Source organism: Acipenser ruthenus, chromosome 9 (assembly GCF_902713425.1).
Source record: "Acipenser ruthenus chromosome 9, fAciRut3.2 maternal haplotype, whole genome shotgun sequence".
Taxonomy (NCBI): domain Eukaryota; kingdom Metazoa; phylum Chordata; class Actinopteri; order Acipenseriformes; family Acipenseridae; genus Acipenser; species Acipenser ruthenus.
The window spans coordinates 25,281,003-25,300,165 of record NC_081197.1 but is presented as its reverse complement, the minus strand read 5'-3'; the positions used below and the strand labels follow the sequence as shown (position 1 = coordinate 25,300,165).

The window sequence follows — 19,163 nt, the reverse complement described above, 5'->3', positions numbered from 1 at the left end:
TGCCCAGAACTGTGCCTAAGCATAGATGACCTGGTTGTTTCTACCACGAGAGAGCTTCCATACAGTGATGAAACACTGTGAGCAAGCGGTGCCAGTACAAGACAGGGTTCAGCTGAAAAAGCTCCAAGCAGACAGTTAGCTCTGGATTCTGTCATACGAGAGAGGGGCGATCATATTTTGGGGAATCAAGGCTTGCGCCAAGATAGACAACCCCCTTTGAGAAGGCATCAGTCGGATTTTTGAATGGTTCACCGTGAAGCCTAGCTGTTGGGAGGAGGCTGGTGACCAAACCCTTGTGTAACACTGCCTGTGATGGTGACTTGGCACATATCAGCCAGTCATCCAGGTAATTGAGCACCCTGATGCCTCTGAGTCTCAGAGGAGCCAGTATAGCGTCAATGCACTTTGAGAACATGCTGGAGCTAGAGAGAGGCCATACTCTCAAACCTCAAAATGGAGCGAGGTAACCAGTGGAGTACCACAGGGATCAGTATTAGGTCCTCTGCTATTCCTAATATACATTAATGATTTAGATTCTGGTATAGTAAGCAAACTTGTTAAATTTGCAGACGACACAAAAATAGGAGGAGTGGCAAACACTGTTGCAGCAGCAAAGGTCATTGAAAATGATCTAGACAGCATTCAGAACTGGGCAGATACATGGCAAATGACATTTAATAGAGAAAAGTGTAAAGTACTGCACACAGGCAATAAAAATGTGCATTATAAATATCATATAGGAGATACTGAAATTGAAGAATGAATCTGTGAAAAAGACCTACGAGTTTATGTTGACTCAAAAATGTCTTCATCTAGACAATATGGGGAAGCAATAAAAAAAAGGCCAACAAGATGCCCAGATATATTGTGAGAAGTGTTGAATTTAAATCAAGGGAAGTAATGTTAAAACTTTACAATGTATTAGTAAGACCTCACCTAGGATATTGTGTTCAGTTCTGGTCACCTCGTTACAAAAAGGATATTGCTGCTCTAGAAAGAGTGCAAAGAAGAGCAACCAGAATGATTTCCTGGTTTAAAAGGCATGTCGTATGCAGACAGGCTAAAAGAACTGAATCTATTCAGTCTTGAACAAAGAAGACTACGCGGTGATCTGATTCAAGCATTCAAAATCCTAAAAGGTATAGACAATGTCGACCCAGGGGAATAGTTATGTCCCCCTGTGAGCCTCAGTGTGTGCTGAGGTCAACTGATAGTGGCCTTCTCTCTGTTCCAAGGGTTAGGCTCAGAAGGAAAGGAGAGGCTGCTTTCTGTGTTCAGGCTCCGCAACTGGAATTCTCTGCCTAATCATGTTAGAAGTTCACCCACGGTGGCTATTTTTAAATCAAGGCTTAAGACCTGTTTTTATGATTTAGCCTACTGAATTTATGTATATGTGTGTATGTATATGTATGTATGTATGTATGTATATACAGTGCCGTGAAAAAGTATTTGCCCCCTGTCTGATTTTCTGCATTTTTGCACATTTTTCACATTGTATTTGGTCAGATTTTTTTGTGGGTTGTAGTAGTATATAGAGGGAGTCTGAGAGAAAAAATGACACGAAAGTTTGGTGCTTCTTTCATTTGTTTGGTGTGCAAGGTAATCAAACATACAGTCTTCAGGTGTGAAAAAGTTATTAGCCCTAGTTAACTCAACCCAATTAAAGGGATAATTAGGGTCAGCTGTTTGAGTACTTTGGTTAACAATCAGGCCTGATTTGGGCCAGCGCTGCCCAATATAAATCTGACTAACTTTGGCCCTTATCATCAGAGTGAAGTTGTCAGCACACAGGTTCTAGAGGCACATCATGCCACGAACAAAAGAAATTCCTGAAGACCTCCAGAAAAAATTTGTTGATGCCAATCAGTCTGGAAAGGGTTACAAAGCCATTTCTAAGGCTCTGGGGCTCCACCGAACCACAGTCAGAGCCATATTGTCCAAATGGAGAAAGTTTGGGACAGTAGTGAATCTTCCCAGGAGTGGCCGTCCTGCCAAAATCTCCCCAAGAGCAAGGCGTAAAATCGTCCAGGAAGTCACAAAGAACCCTAGAACAACATCCAGGGATCTGCAGGCCTCTCTCGCCTCGGCTAAGGTCAGTGTTAACATTAGAACATAAGCTGAAGCTGAAGCGCAGCTGGGTCATGCAGGAAGACAGTGATCCAAAACACACACGCAAGTCTACATCAGAATGGTTGAAGAACAAGAAATTTAAAGTTTTGGAATGGCCTAGTCAAAGTCCAGACCTAAACTCCATTGAGATGTTGTGGCAGGACCTGAAACGAGCAGTTCATGCTCGAAAACCCACAAATGTCACTGAGTTGAAGCAGTTCTGCATGGAGGAGTGGGCCAAAATTCCTCCACGGCGCTGTGAGAGACTAATCAATAACTACAGGAAGCGTTTGGTTGCAGTTATTGCTGCTAAAGGTGGCGTAACCAGTTATTGAGTCTAAGGGGGCAATTACTTTTTCACACGGGGGCATTGGGTGTTGTATAACTTTCTTTAATAAATAAATGAAATATGTATCAAATTTTTGTGTTATTTTGTGTTAAAGACACTGGGCAAAAATGGGATTCATGGCAGAGTAGCAAGGCGGAAACCATTGCTCACTAAGAAGAACATGAATGCTCATCTCAAGTTTGCCAAAAAGCACCTGGATGATCCTCAAGAGTTCTGGAACAATGTTGTGGAACGTAGTGGAACATTTTGTCTGACATGGGCCCCGTTATGTCTGGCGAAAACCAAACACTGCATTCCACAGTAAGAGCCTCAAACCAACGGTCAAGCATGGTGGTGGTAGTGTCATGGTTTGGGGATGCTTTGCTGCATCAGGACCTGGACGCCTTGCCATCATTGAAGGAACCATGAATTTGCTCTGTATCAGAGAATTCTACAGGAGAATGTCAGGCCATCCGTCCGTGAAGCTGAAGCGCAGCTGGGTCTTGCAGCAAGGCAATGATCCGAAACACACAAGCAAGTCTACATCAGAATGGTTGAAGAACAAGAAATTTAAAGTTTTGGAATGGCCTAGTCAAAGTCCAGACCTAAACCCCATTGAGATGTTGTGGCAGGACCTGAAACGAGCAGTACATGCTCGAAAACCCACAAATGGCGCTGTGAGAGACTAATCAGTAACTACAGGAAGCGTTTGGTTGCAGTTCTTGCTGATAAAGGTGGCGTAACCAGTTATTGAGTCTGAGGGGGCGATCACTTTTTCACACAGGGGCATTGGGTGTTGCATAACTTTTTTTAATAAATAAATGAAATATGTATCAAATTTTTGTGTTATTTGTTCACTCAGGATCCCTTTAATCTAATATTAGGTTTTGGTTGAAGATCTGATAACATTCAGTGTAAAAAATATGCAAAAACGCAGAAAATCAGACAGGGGGCAAATAAATTTTCACGGCACTGTATATATACAGTGCCTTGCAAAAGTATTCAGACCCCTGACCAATTCTCTCATATTACTGAATTACAAATGGTACATTGAAATTTCGGTTTGTTTGATATTTTATTTTAAAACACTGAAACTCAAAATCAATTATTGTAAGGTGACATTGGTTTTATGTTAGGAAATATTTTTAAGAAAAATAAAAAAACTGAAATATCTTGCTTGCATAAGTATTCAACCCCCACACATTAATATTTGGTAGAGCCACCTTTCGCTGCAATAACAGCTTTAAGTCTTTTGAGGTAAGTTATGTACCAGCTTTGCACACAGTGTCGGAGTGATTTTGGCTCCAGGTTGTTCAGGTTGGTTGGACGACGCTTGTGGACCGCAATTTTCAAATAGTGCCACAGATTCTCAATGGGATTGAGATCAGGACTTTGACTGGGCCACTATAGGACATTCACCTTTTTGTTCTTGAGCCACTCCAATGTTGCTTTGGCCTTGTGCTTGGGATCATTGTCCTGCTGAAAGGTGAATTTTCTCCCAAGCTTCAGTTTTTTAGCGGACTGAAGCAGGTTCTCTTGCAGTATTTCCCTGTATTTTACTCCATCCATTCTTCCTTCAATTTTAACAAGATGCCCAGTCCCTGCTGATGAGAAGCATCCCCACAGCATGATGCTGCCACCACCATACTTCACTGTAGGGATGGTGTGTCTTGAGGCATGGGCAGTGTTAGGTTTGCGCCACACATAGCGTTTTGAGTTTTGGCCAAAAAGCTCTATCTTGGTCTCATCTGACCACAAAACCTTTCCCCACATCGCAGCTGGGTCACTCTCATGCTTTCTGGCAAACTCCAGACGTGCTTTCAGATGGTACTTTTTGAGTAACGGCTTCTTTCTTGCCACCCTCCCATACAGGCCAGTGTTATGCAGAGCTCTTGATATATGGTTGACTGGTGCACCATTACTCCACTCCCAGCCACTGAACTCTGTAGCTCCTTCAAAGTGATTGTTGGCCTCTCTGTGGCTTCTCTCACAAGTCTCCTTCTTGTTTGAGCGCTGAGTTTTGAGGGACAGCCTTTTCTTGGCAGTGCCTGGGTGGTGTGATGCAGCTTCCACTTCCTGATTATTGATCCAACTGTGCTCACTGGGATTTTCCTTCAGATTCACAGCCTGACCAATGATCCTTCAACAGTGGGGTTTTTATCCAGGAAATGTGACAGCAACTTTAATGGTTCACAGGTGGAGGCCAATGGTAAGGTAATTGTGTCCTCGTTAGGGCAATTTCTTTCATCGGTGTAAACTGGGAGCTTCCACAGCACAGGGGTTGAATACTTATGCAAGCAAGATATTTCAGTTTTTTATTTTTCTTAAAAATATTTCCCAACATAAAACCAATGTCACCTTACAATAATTGATTTTGAGTTTCAGTGTTTTAAAATGAAATATCAAACAGAACGAAATTTCAATGTACCATTTGTAATTCAGTAATATGAGAGAATTGGTCAGGGGTCTGAATACTTTTGCAAGGCACTATATATAAATATATATATATATAAATGAAAATCAGACACAAAGAAAAATCCTAAATTAAAAGTTGAATGATGCAACATCAAGGTTACCATGAACCAAGACCTTTTGATGATCAACTTTGCAGTGTTAGGTGAGACCCGTAACTAGAAAACCGAATAAAGCGTAAATTAGAAAAATGTGGGCAAGTAGTTGATACATTTTTTTTTTTTTTTTTCTAGGGATAATTATTACAGCATTACATAATTATAAAAGTACACAAATGTACACGCAGCTTACCTGTGACTGTACAGGCGAATAAGGACTGCCTGGATCTCCACTTAGCAAGGTTTCACTATTCATTTTCGTCTTCAGACAGGCAATGTAGCGACTACAGAAGTCTTTACAGAGGTCATTCACTTTTTCCAACTCTAGGAGGTGTATGCGCAGGACCTGAATAGCTTTCACCATCTACAGGGGAAATAGATCATATCACATTTAATAAGCATTTTTAAATTTGTGTAAATGTAGACATTATTCTTTTTGCATTGTCTATGGGAAAGATCTGCATACTTATTGAATCTAGCAGGGGTGCAAACAATAACTCTATATTACAGTCTGTGTCATCAGGTATTTTGGGTCACAAAGCGTTTATAGAATGAGAAAAAACAAACCACCGATAAATTTTGCAATACTCAAGCTCACGTGGATTTGAGCTTTAACTTTAACCCTTTGCAGTCCATTTATTAAGTGCGTGTCAGGCGCGTCAGGTCCAATTTATTTTCACACGCGCAGTTAATTTTAGACGCGCTGTTTAAAAGTATTTTTTTTCCACAGTCAAACGGGTTTAAAAGGCCCTGCATATCAAAAAAGCACTCACTAGGCATCTCCAGCCCCACCCACCCTTTCGTTCGCTATAGCTTTCACATATGCTAAGAAATAAATAATAATAATAATAAAAAAAGCTCTGCAAATGTCCGTGATATTCTCTGTGCGCTGATTCAGTAACAGCCAGCTTGTTTCCTTATGGCCGCCTCTATCTGATGCCAGGGGCAAGTATGACTATTCATGAGATACACCCTTTTTTTTTTCGGCTTGTCTTGGCTCCTGTTGCTCCCACTCGGCCATTGAATGGTTATCTCGGCTTTTTCTGGAGAAAAAACGACTAGAACCCCGTTTTTTGCATTTTTTTGATGATGTCGGACAGGGTTCGACATTGGACCGGATAGGAATAATTGCAATGTCGGACCAGGTCCGACATAGGACCGCAAAGGGTTAAAATCAGGTCAAATGGATTGTAGAGCTTCACCACTGCAATCTGCTCGTATTGTTTACAGTGAAGTTGCTGTCAATATCACAACTTGCAACCACATACCGATCTATGATACCTGGATCTATGATATACTGATCTATGATATAAATCAAGGAAAACTCAATGTGTTGCAATGTGGAAATGAGTGTAAAAAGCTGCAGATGTTATCTTCTTATACAAGCTGTATTACTATTTATTACTAGTGGTCTCTATGCCAGTCATGTCCTCTTGTACATTAACCTGTATTTCTTGAGATGAATGTGATTTTGTGTGGTGTTTATCATTTTTAAATGGTAAAGTTGCACAGTCAATCACACATTTTGCCAGAGATATTTGCGTATTTAGTGTTACAAGTAAAAGCCTGAATCTCAAATGGTTTCTCAAAAAAAAAAAAAATCATTAAAATAGAGCTTGCTGGAATTTTAACGAGGTTGCCCAACAGACACATTTTGGGGAGAAACAGGAACAGAACTTTTTCATCTGGTTTCTTTACATCTTAACTAACATAAGCGGCAGTCCTAAACTTCAATTTTAAAACAGCTACAAACTCATATAGCAGGGCTTGAATTTCATTTTTCTGTACTGGGGGGCGGGGATTTCCCCCCTATGCTGCAGCCAATTGGGGGGTGTGGAAGGGTGGTGGGGTGCTCAAAATAATAATTAAAACAAAAGGCGAAATGAAAAGGTAAAATAAAACACAGTAATAAAACTACAAAAAAAGGTGCTGCTTACGCAGTGGCCCCACTGCCGCTAAGCCGGTCAGCTCGGGATCACCGTCCTAAGCTGTTATGCACTATACACTGGGGTGGCCAAGGTTCCCCTATCACTACAAACATCCCCTCGAGTACGTAACAATATATTTTAATAAATGGTTTATTTATTGCTGGCTGTCTTCCTCAGCCATGTTTGCCTATTTTGGTCGCTCGCTCCATCCACTGGCGTTCATGCCTGGTCTCTGTTTACACTGGCCTTCTCAACCAGCGTCTTTGTGTATTCCCAATCACGGCCACCCGAATTCATAACCAAGCGCAGTACTTATGGGCCGAGCAATCCCCCAAGGCCCGCCTCACAGCCACTCAGAGAGAGGGAAAGCCAACACACCCTCTTCCCCACCTCTCTGTGTCACTGCCATGACTGACAGACAGATCTACGAGGCTGCTGCCCCCTTCCTGCAGTATCACGCATGCGCCAGACAGTCAGCAGAGATCCCCCCCCCCCCCTTTACCGGGGGATTCCGACATTTTAGGGGGGAATAGCAAAAAAAAGGCACTTTTACACATAAAAAACTATATATATATATATATATATATATTACTGCACCATCATTCACACTGGTGTTGCTTTAAAATAAGCTGCTTTCAGGAGACCTAACAGCTGTTCATCACTGTGAGACAGAGCACTCTCCATTGCTTTTGCCATTGCCTGATGTGCTTTTCTTTTTAACCAGCGCTCCATTTCTTTTTTTTTAAACTCTTTAGACTCAACCCTATTCCGCCTGTTTTTCACTGTTTTCATTTATGTTTGACTACTGGATAGTTTGTACTGCATGCATGTAACATATAAAATTAAAAGACCACAACATTTCCTTTCATATTATGTAAGTTGCAACAGGATCAGGCATACTTACTGCAGTGTACTGTTTCTATAATGCTTAAAGATAGCGGCCGAGAATCACGTACGAGAGAATAGTCTCGCGGCACATAAAATATCCAGCACTACTTTTATTTATTTATTTATTTATTTAATTTATTTATTTAAACCAGAACTTCTCAGATTGCGTCTCATAGTGCTTTCGTCACTGACACTTAAGAGATTGTTGTAGTGCTTCAGGTATTCTAAATTGGGTGAAAAATACAGTAGCTTGGTGTCTTAAAGTACCTCTGCGGAATTTTCCCGCACTGAAAGTTGCAGATATGCGATCCCGCGCTGAAATTCAAGCCCGTATAGTGATAAAGAGAGTTGTCAAAATCCGTAGTGTCATATTAATAGAATGGTGCAAATTGAGAAATAGATCATACTTTTTTCTGGATATAATCTTATCACTGGTTCAAATATGAAAGCTTTATTATGTTAAATTCCTTTTAAAAATGAAATAGAAAAAATATTATTGCACATGTCTAAAACATACGTATTTGTGATGTGTTTATGATTGCTAAGTTTATTGGCTGAAATAGAAAGGTCTGTGAAACACTGAGAAAAGCTTTGGGCAGCTTATGGCTCAGCTTCAGCACAGTATACATCTGGTATAACAGTTCCAACATAGGAAACTTAGTAGGTAGTTGTAACTCTTAACTGCCTGGATCTCTTCTTGGGTAGGACTATTATTAGGGTTAGTATTTTAAGCAAACTTGACTACCCACTTGGGACCCAGAAAATATTCCTTGAGTATGACTATAAAGTTCCACAGTATACAGTATATCTCTGGCTGAGAGCAAGTAAACTACATCAGACCACATGTTCCACTGTGCTGTAATCGTAAGGCATGCCTTCTTTAATTAAGATCAAAAACAGACCACATAAATCAAACTTTCTGTAGTTATGACAGCTTTAAATTTTCATTTTCCTCTTAAATGACATTTATGTTCATACTCATTTCCATAAAATATAATATTTAAACTTAAATAATGGGCATTTTAAACACAGTTTAAAACGGGAAAGTAGGAAATGAACCCCATTAAAACTTAAAAACACTGAGATACGAGGATGTTTTAATATCAAAACATATCAGTCGATATCTAGGTAAACACACTTCCAACTTCATAAGGACATTCTTTACCAAAATTATTGACAGTAATCACAAACTGGATATATACAGTCATGGAACTCCAGGTTTGTGTCTGCGGCTGGAGCAAGGCGACAACGGCCAGGGGTTTGAAGATTCATCAAGGGAGAATGAAATGCTTGAGGGAGAAGGGACAAGGGCCTCGCATTGATCAGTACTTCTTACGAAGTCAGTCGAATGAAATCCAGCGACAGGAAGCAAACCACAGTTCGCAGGATATCAGCACCCCTGTCATAGATGTGAGGAGGACTTGCATGGACACAGTTAGTGATGAACCTAATGATCCTTGTGAACCCGGTCAGACAAACCAGCATAAGAGAGAAAAGAACCTCAACGGGCACAAGCCTGGAGTTAAATGGCCAAGAGCTTGTGAGAAAACTGCATGGGACACAGTAAACACAGATCTCTGCGTTGCATTGGAAAGATTAAGTGGAACAGTTGAAAAGAAGCTGGATAAATTTGGGGACATCATCTACGCATATGGAAGTGAGAGGTTTGGAGTTGAAAAAAGGAAGGAAAAAGTACAAACTATTCCTGGAAAGTCTAGACGGCAGCAGGAGATTGAACGCTTAGTTAGAGAAAGGAGACAGCTGAGGAACCAATGGAGAAGAGCAGAACAAAGTCAGAAGGAGGGACTCAATCTCTTACAAAGGGTCATAAAAGATAAGCTTGCAACATTGCGCAGAGCTGAGCGCCTACGGAAACGCTACAAAAAGAAGGAGCGTGCGAGAGCTAACTTTTATAAAGACCCATTCAAATTTGTAAAGAAGTTATTCACCAGTGAGAAGAATGGCACACTAAAAGCATCTAAGGTTGAGCTGGAGAGATATTTGGAGGAAACACATACAGATTCAAAAAGGCAGGAGCCTATGTCAATTCCGTCAGACATCCCACCTATCAATCCACCAGAATACCAAATGGAGGACTGTGCACCTAAGTGGAAAGAAATAGAGCAAGCTGTGAAAAAAGCAAGGGCTTCATCATCTCCAGGGCCTAATGGAGTTCCGTACAGAGTGTACAAGAGTGCTTCAGGAGTTCTACGAATTCTGTGGAAATTGATGAAAGTGGCATGGGAAAAACAGGTTGTACCAAGAGCATGGCGCCGAGCAGGTGGAGTCTTTATACCTAAAGAAAAAGATTCTACAAGCATCAGTCAGTTTCGTCCCATTTCCCTATTAAATGTAGAAGGCAAGATTTTCTTCAGCATTATTGCTCAGAGATTGTCAGCTTACCTATTAAAGAACTGCTTCATTGACACTTCAATACAAAAAGCGGGCATTCCAGGTTTCCCAGGTTGCTTAGAACACATCAATGTGATCTGGCAACAAATTCAATCAGCTAAAAAGGAGAGGAAGGAGCTCCATGTGACATTCCTGGATTTGGCTAATGCATATGGTTCAGTGCCACATGAACTACTTTGGGCAGCATTTGATTTTTTCAGTGTACCGATGACAATAACAAATTTAGTGAAAGCCTATTTTGGAGATTTGCAATTCAGTTTTTCAACTTCAGAATTCAGCACTACATGGCAATGCCTAGAGGTTGGAATAATGGCAGGATGCACCATTTCTCCACTGGCTTTTACCATGGCAATGGAAGTAATCATTAGGGCATCAAAATGGGTAGTAGGAGGAGAGCGCTTGGCTTCTGGAATGCGACTACCACCAATTCGAGCATACATGGATGACATGACAACCATGACTACAACAGTAGCCTGCACTAATCGATTATTGGGCAAATTAACCAATAACATTGAATGGGCACGAATGCAATTCAAGCCCACTAAATCAAGGAGCATCTCTATAATTAAAGGCAAAGTAGTAGATAAAACATTCTTCATTAATGGTGAGGCAATACCAACAGTATCTGAGAAGCCAGTGAAGAGTCTTGGGAGATGGTACGACGGGGATCTAAAGGACACAGTTCGTGTGGGAGAAGTTAGACAACAAGCAGTGGAAGGGTTGAAGAGCATAGACAGCTGCGCTCTACCAGGTAAACTAAAACTCTGGTGCTTTCAGTTTGGTCTACTGCCGAGGTTGCTGTGGCCACTGACTGTGTACGAGGTTTCTTTGACAACAGTAGAGAAGCTGGAAGCTTTAATCAGTTCATACATCAGGAAATGGTTGGGAGTTCCACGCTGCCTCAGCAGAGTGGGACTTTATGGTAAAGGAATACTGCAGCTACCAGTCTCTGCTCTAACCGAGGAGTTTAAGTGCGCCAAGGTCAGACTGGAAATGACATTAGTAGAGTCACGCGATATATGCGTAAGGGAGGCAGCACCTGTGTTGAAAACTGGAAGAAAGTGGGCGGCAAAGAAAGCTGTGGAAGATGCAAAGGCTGCCCTTCGAATTGGTGATATCATGGGGCAAGTTCAGCATGGAAGAGGGGGTCTTGGTTTCAGTTCAACTCCTCCTACATGGCACAAGGCGGCCCCAGCTCAAAGAAGGAAGCTGGTAGTCAACGAGGTGCAAAAGCAGGAGGAGAGGATGAGGTGTATAAAGGCCATTTCCCAGGCCAAACAGGGAGAATGGATGAGATGGGAGAGTGTGGAACAACGCAAGATTGGCTGGCAAGACCTATGGTCAATGGAACAGAGCAGGATCAGTTTCCTCATCAGGTCAACATATGATGTTCTCCCATCACCACAGAACCTAAACCTCTGGGTAGGAGAGGATCCCTCATGTCCTTTGTGTTCATCACCTGCAACATTAAGGCACATTTTGACAGGATGTAAGGTGGCTCTTAGCCAAGGACGGTTTACTTGGCGCCATGACCAGGTGCTGCGATGTTTGGCCTTAGCATTGGAAGACAAGCGTAACATGACCAATAAGTTGCCACCTGTTCCATCAAAACATTACACACAAAAGACAACATTCCTCCGCCCAGGAGAGCAACCACCAAGAAAAGGTGTTAAAACCAATCCTCGCCCAGGACAACTGGAAGCTGCTAGAGACTGGAATATGCTGGCAGATGTTGGTCAACGGCTTATTTTTCCACCTGAGATTGCCACCACTAACCTTCGACCAGATATTGTCTTGTGGTCTGGATCAGCACGCCTTGTTCACCTGGTAGAGTTAACAGTGCCATGGGAGGACGCTGTAGATGAGGCGTATGAGAGGAAGAAACTGCGGTATGCTCAACTAGCCACTGAAGCGGAACAGCGAGGATGGAGAGTTCGGGTTTACCCAGTGGAAGTGGGTTGTCGAGGATTTGTGGCACACTCTACAACCCGGTTTCTCAGAGACGTCGGATTCAGTGGCCAAGAGTTGCGTCGCACAGTGAAGAACTTATCTGAAGCAGCAGAGAGGAGCAGCAACTGGCTGTGGTTGAGAAGGAAAGATTCTGGCTGGGGACAGGTAAGTAAGCTGGGCTGAGTTGAGTGGGGGACGGAGGGGGGTGATGCTGGGACGCCAGAATCACCGTCGAGCCCTCTTGAGGTGTCGTGGGCTAGTCGACGAAACACTGAGGATGGAAGGTGCCCACTTGAAAACCCCAGAGATGTACCCTACTTAGCTCAATCCAGACGGTTGTCATGCTGATGCGCTGGGGAGGCCGCACTTTGGTTGATCCCCGGAGCCAGCATCGCAGCCGTTGTGTGCTGATGCGCCAGGGAGGCAAAATAAGCTAATCCCTGGAGCCAGCATTACACTTCAGCCATTAACACCAGACAGAAGGATATCTACATCATCATATGGAAGGAAACGTAAATGGATGGAGACGCATATGGATCACATTAGTTTACTGTAAAGCTACGTCTTAGTTGGTGCTTATCTTGGCGAGAGCCGAGTTCAAATCAGCATGAAGTTTTAACATCTACTCTCGTGTAATGGAAATCAATCATCCATACATACCTTCTGTGCACATGTCTATTTACATTTTTACTTGTACCCACTGTGGATGTAGGTCAAGGTAATCAACTTTTTCATGAAACAGATAACAGACATGATTGTCAACTGTTCCTTTTTTATTACTCCAAGTAATTAACCTTTAAAATTATTAGGTAACTTATATTTTTCCACAAAAAAAAACATTTTTTGGTTTTCTACAGATTTTTCTTTTCAGCTCAACACACACCAACCAAAACTCAAAAATACACATTTGCACCAAAATAATTACAGAATGGAGACACCATACAATAAATATTAATATCAACTTCTCTTCTTAGATTTCATTTTACTTAAAGGTGACCTTGCACTTACCAAATTATCTAGATCTGGATCTTCACTGAAAAAGGCCTTTCCTTCTTTTTCCTGTATCCTGACAAAGTTTTCAATGTCCACATCAAAACTGGCAGAAGTAATACACTCTGAGCCCTGGGTTGACTGCTCACATTTCTCAAAAAGTAATGCCAACAATGGAAAGAGAGGATGCCTGGTAATAAAAACAGAATATCAAATAAGTTATAGTACACAAAGCGCATTGTGATTTGCTGTGGAGATATGTTTTGTCTAACCTGACTAGCTAACAAAACACCTAAGGTGAGATGCTTCTGGTCCATTTGAAGCAAGCACCTTAACTGGTGCAAACTTTATATCCCACATGTTAACATTAAGTAACATAAAATCTATAACTTTCACATTCCTGAAATCCCAGTTTTGCACCTGTATATTGCTTCTTTATCAGCATCCATTGGTGTCTGTGGTTCTGCAGGGGCTGGGCTGCCACCACCAGGACTGGCTTCAGCATCGGCCTGTGTTACGACTTGCATCTGGGGGAAGAAAGGAAACAAATAGAGATGAACACTGTATGATGTAGCAAGCTGTACACTTATGAATAACCCACTCTTTGAAAGAAGGGTGACTTGCATAACACTAAAATTGCCAGAAGGCTGGTGTTACACAAAACACTGTGAGAAATACTCCCCTTGAATTGGTGGTTATAGTATAGTACTGGTTGTTATATATTTTCAATCTTGTAAAATAGTACATCTTGAGGATTACATAAGAACATAAGAACATAAAAAAGTTTACAAACGAGAGGAGGCCATTCAGCCCATCTTGCTCGTTTGGTTGTTAGTAGGTTATTGATCCCAGAATCTCATCAAGCAGCTTCTTGAAGGATCCCAGGGTGTCAGCTTCAACAACATTACTGGGGAGTTGGTTCCAGATCCTCACAATTCTCTGTGTAAAAAAGTGCCTCCTATTTTCTGTTCTGAATGGCCCTTTATGAAATGAAATCACTAAACTTGAATGTCAATTCTGCTTTATTCTGTTTCTATAACAAGTATAATGTATGGAAAAAACAGTTGAATCCAGAGAATTCCTTAGATCAAGCTTCACATCTTCTGAACAATACAACGTAAGATTTGTTGTAGTATTGGAAAGAATGCAACACAAATGCTAAATTTACTGAAAACAAATCAAACAGAAGTCCCTGTTTCTGGTATGTTGTTTATGACTGAAACGCTTTGTACAGACTGAAACAGTACAATACAAATAAAAAAAAAACACATTTGATATACAACCTACCCCTTAAATACAACTCACCTTTTCAACTAACAAAATTCTTACAAATGTACAAATATTAATTTAATAAACATGTTTTTGCACCATGTTGCAATTGTACAAGAGTGATGTGTTTTGGAATCTAAATAATTGTGTTTCTATTATGTGTGTTAAATATAACAGCAACCCATGATATTTACTGTGGGGAGATAACTGACTTCCTTAGTAGTTAAGATTAATGTACAAGTATGTTAATATATCTGTCTCACTAAACACAATCAAGTTTTAGTGATTTCATAAAGACATATTATATGAAATGGCTACTTAATATAGTTTTCACACCATTCCTTTTTATATCCCTTTTTCTAATGTGTTAAATATCTAAGGCAATTTTGACACCACTGCTATGTATAAGTATTCTGACGTATTTACTGTGTTTGTCTTTATGAATGTACTTAAGCATGTCAGATCTTACATATCCTCTGCCATGGCTGAAAACATTTAACAGATAAAAAAGATAATGACCTACATTCACTGTATAAGCAGAAAAGCAAGTCAGAAAAAAAAACAGTCATAGTTTCAGAAAACCAGGCCAGTCATTGCCAAAAATCAATATAGACAATATAGGCAAATATTTCCGCAGATACAGGAACCTGGTCTAAGGTCCCAAACAGTGGTATATAAAATAATACTGCAGCCATTTCATTTCACAACTGGTGTTTATTCTCAGGGGTGACATATCACCAGTCTTGTTACTTACACTAGAAAGATACAATAAAAAAAATTGTGACATGAGGTCTGCGATGGGAGTTCGGGACTCAGGAAAAGGAAAGGGAAACCAGGATACGCAGTGTGTCTTTGTTTTGCGCATCTTTGTAAGAAAATATTGTATTGCTAATTAATGGCTGTCATTTGACCCATGCTACTGTAAGCAGCAAGACTTGACAAATAAGAGTGATCCAAGTGAATCATGCTAAGCCCTTTCCTGAGGGCTGAGTCAGTTATTAGCTGCATCCTTTTCTTTTGTCATTATCAATGTCTTTGTTTACTATTTATATTAAAACGTCTGAAAAATAAAATTGTCTATCCATTGTTAAAAGCTTACAATAACCTTTAGCTTACAATGTTTTATCAAAATTAACATAATGTAAAAATGTTAATGAAACCTACATATGTACTCATGCCTCCTCTTTATCCTCCCCTCCGGAGGTAGGACCTACATATAAAACATGACTAGAATCATTGCATCTATTAAAAATAAAAATGTTATTTTTTTCAAATCTAAACATACAATATTTGCTGCCATACTTTCCTCCCTAGTCCCTACATAAATATGTTACAGGGAACTTATGAATCCTTATTCCCTTTGCCTAGACTGATGAGAGTGCTTTTCTCATGTGATTTCTGCATGTGATTTGATAACAATGAATTTGATTGAAAGCATGTTTAAATTCCATCCAAGTACTGTAAAATCACAAATTAGTGATTAATTTTACTACTCGCAGTTTTATGGCTACTATGGATTGGCATTTCCATGTATTTTAATGATCATATACATGTAATTTACAAAACAATTAAACCTTAAATTTTACATCAGTGCTACTGACAGAAAATAATGCTACATAATACTAAAATTCAAGCAATACGTAAAAACAAATTACATTTGCGGTACTATTCAACAATGTTTCAGTAAGTGGCTCTTTTTATTAATAGGAACTATAATAAAAAGTGCAGTATGCAGAAAGCCCAAATAGCAATTAAATGCAACATAATACAGTACAGATTACAGTGATCCATAAATTATGTCTTCATTGAACAACAATAAAATCTAAATAAATATTAAGTAACATTTCACATTAAATGCAGTACATAATTCCCGGTCCTGGTATATGTTCTGCCAGAGCCTTTTAAATGTTGTACATCATTATCATTAAAACTACAAAATGTACAAAAAAATAATTATTATTTAACCCTGTCCTTCAATAGTTATTTTAATAATAATAATAAAATCAATAAATAATGACAATAAAAAAATAAAAAGAAAACAAATGAAGAAAACAAGAAATGAATAAGAATGATAAAACACAAAATGCAAATAAAATAGATGAAAACAATTATATTTGTAAGTCAGGTTAAAAAGGCTAAACTATAAAAGTAAGTCTTTAATCAGGACGTAAAAATATTGACCGAAGCAGCATTTGAAATAGAACAGGGGAATGAATTCCACAATCTGGTGGCATTACAACTAAATTAACTTTCTCCTCTCCTTTACAATTGTACCTTTGGGAGCCACAAAAGGCCAGCGTTATGGGGATGTGCTAAAAAGGAAGACAAACTGCCTTTAGCATTCTGGCTAAGGACCGATAAGGATCCATGGCATATATATAGGGGTCTACCTAAATCGCGATTTCGTGGAAATCGTGAAATTTAGGGGTCACCGCGAAATTCACCTTTTAGGGGCCAATGCATACAAACAAGTACGGAGAGGAAAAAAAAAATGAACTACTGCACAACGCAAGCGATGCAAACTACGTATCTTCCTTCTGTAGATAGCCCTTTTTGATTCCTTTGCTGTCCTGTGTGCATTGCACTTAAACAAATAACGTCCACAAGTAACGTTACAAAAGAAATTCTCCAAAGCAGTTAACGTTCTTGTTTACTATTCAAATTACAAAGTTTTAATCAGCCTATCAGTGCGTCTTTACTGCTTTTCTGTGACCTGTACTGTGCAGTAGGGGGTGGGACAAAGTTGGTGCTGCATTGTTTTCATTTAGGTTGCTAAAATCTAGTTTTCAGCATTGGAGGTAAAATAGTAGAAATGGACGACAAAAAAAGCAAAGTATATTTCGGCTGATGATCATTTCAAGATACTTCCCAAAGAAACTGTACATGCAGACTGAGGTAATTGTTTTACATATCTTAATGTGTCTTTGGAGAAAATACGATAGATCGCTATTTAGCTTCAGAATCACACATTAAACAAAAGGCTACTACAGAGGTTGCTGAACAGAATGTAAAATAAACAGTTTTCATAAACCAAACTGGAAAGTCAGCCCAGACAAAAAGTATTCTTGTCGGCAAGTTAAATCAGTACTACAATGATCTAGCACAGCCACCTCGCTTCAACCTGCTACTTACTTTTTTGCAGTTGGAATTTTAGACCCGAATAGCCACGTTTTCTTTGTTTTGACTCGGTACTAATAAAATAAATTACTGGATGGGACAAATAATATGACAACGAACGTGCTGCATACATTGCTTTTATTAAAGTATGCCAGATGCCCTTGTGTAACCGAGTTTTGGGGCTGTTTCTAATCGATTTCCACATCTGTATAACTTCCAACCAATTCAGTGGATGCAGAATGTGCAGTGTCGATGTATGGGCAAGTCAACTGCTGGGGGATGCTGCATGCTTGCCTTTAACAAATGACAGCACTCTGTTTTAGTAAGGAAGCAAGTACCACTATTTTTAGGCTTTATAGTGTTCTGAAATACTGTCTACTTAGGTTTATTTAATGTTTAAACAGGTCCACGAAATGTATGCGAAATCCTAATTTTATTCCGCAACATACCCGTGAAAAATACGTAAATTTACCGCGATTAAAGTAGACCCCTACATATAGTCCACAGTACAGTGAGGGAGAATCCTCATGCAGTGTATATGCTACAAGGTTACACTGAGTAACCTCAGCATTTAACACCAGAAGTCCAAAAGGGGTGTATGACTAACTACCCCAGGACTTCAAGTGGAACATAATAAAAATGTGTTAAAGAGCAGAGGGTTCTGCTGATCTACGACATTCAGTCTGTAGAACCTGATGTAAGTTTGAGGCGTGGCCCACACTGCAGCGTTGCAAATGTCTGCGACAGATACACCCTGGAATAACGCCCATGAGGTTGCAAAGTCTCTTGTTGAGTGACCAGTGACCTTTTCTGGAGGGGGCAGGTTGTCTAGATCGTATGCAATCTTGACCGTGTCTGCAATCCACCTCGACAGCTGCTGTTTAGACAGGGCTTGTCCGTGGAACTTTGACCCAAAGCAAATAAACAATTTCTCGGATTGCTGCCAACTCTGGGTGCGGTCAATATAATAGGCCAGTGCCTTAACTGGACAGAGAGTATGGATCTTTCTGTCCCTATCAGACTAGAAAGGAGGTGGATGGAAGGCAAAAATGCTTACAGGGAGAAAATCAGGATTAGTTCTGGCCTCCTCAAAAAAAAAACAGGCTTTCACCATTGAGAATGCTTGCATTCCACCTTCCCGCTTAGCTGAAGTAATAGCAAGCAGAAAAGCTCTTTAAAGACAGGAATCTCATATCTGCTGAATGTAGGGGCTCAAATGGCGGTCGTGCAAGCGCATCCAGCACTATATTAAGCCACCAGAGAGGGACAAGGTCCTTTCTAGGGGGTCGTAACCGCCGAGCACTCTTCAAAAACTGTCCCGCCAAGAAGTGTGCTCCTGGGGAGACCGAGTTTTAATATGGCAAGCTGAGGTCGCTGCCAGGTAGACCTTAAGCGTGGAGGGAGATTTCCCATCATCAAACAGGTCCTGCAATATATCTGCCATGAGGCAAGTCGTGGGGTCCAGTCAACACGACTGACACCACGTCTGGAATCAAACCATTTATACCCATACTGGGAGCATGTAGACGGGTTCTTCAATTGGCGGCCCGCGGGCCTTCCTTTTGGCCCGTCGATCGTCAGCTGTCCCTCATTATAAAAGCT

The 19,163-nt window shown here is 40.5% G+C and overlaps 1 protein-coding gene across 2 annotated transcripts in view; it reads right to left on the bottom strand.

Moving 5' to 3' along the window:
• Positions 1-19,163, bottom strand: part of pknox1.1 (pbx/knotted 1 homeobox 1.1) — a 97,321-nt gene that overhangs the window by 29,865 nt on the left and 48,293 nt on the right. For both annotated transcript variants that reach the window (XM_059029747.1, XM_059029748.1), the window contains exons 3-5: positions 13,596-13,702; positions 13,194-13,365; positions 5,201-5,371 (exon numbers count right to left, since the gene is read on the bottom strand). In XM_059029747.1, the coding sequence (XP_058885730.1) occupies positions 5,201-5,371; positions 13,194-13,365; positions 13,596-13,702 (450 nt within the window). The remainder of the gene's footprint in view (positions 1-5,200; positions 5,372-13,193; positions 13,366-13,595; positions 13,703-19,163) is intronic.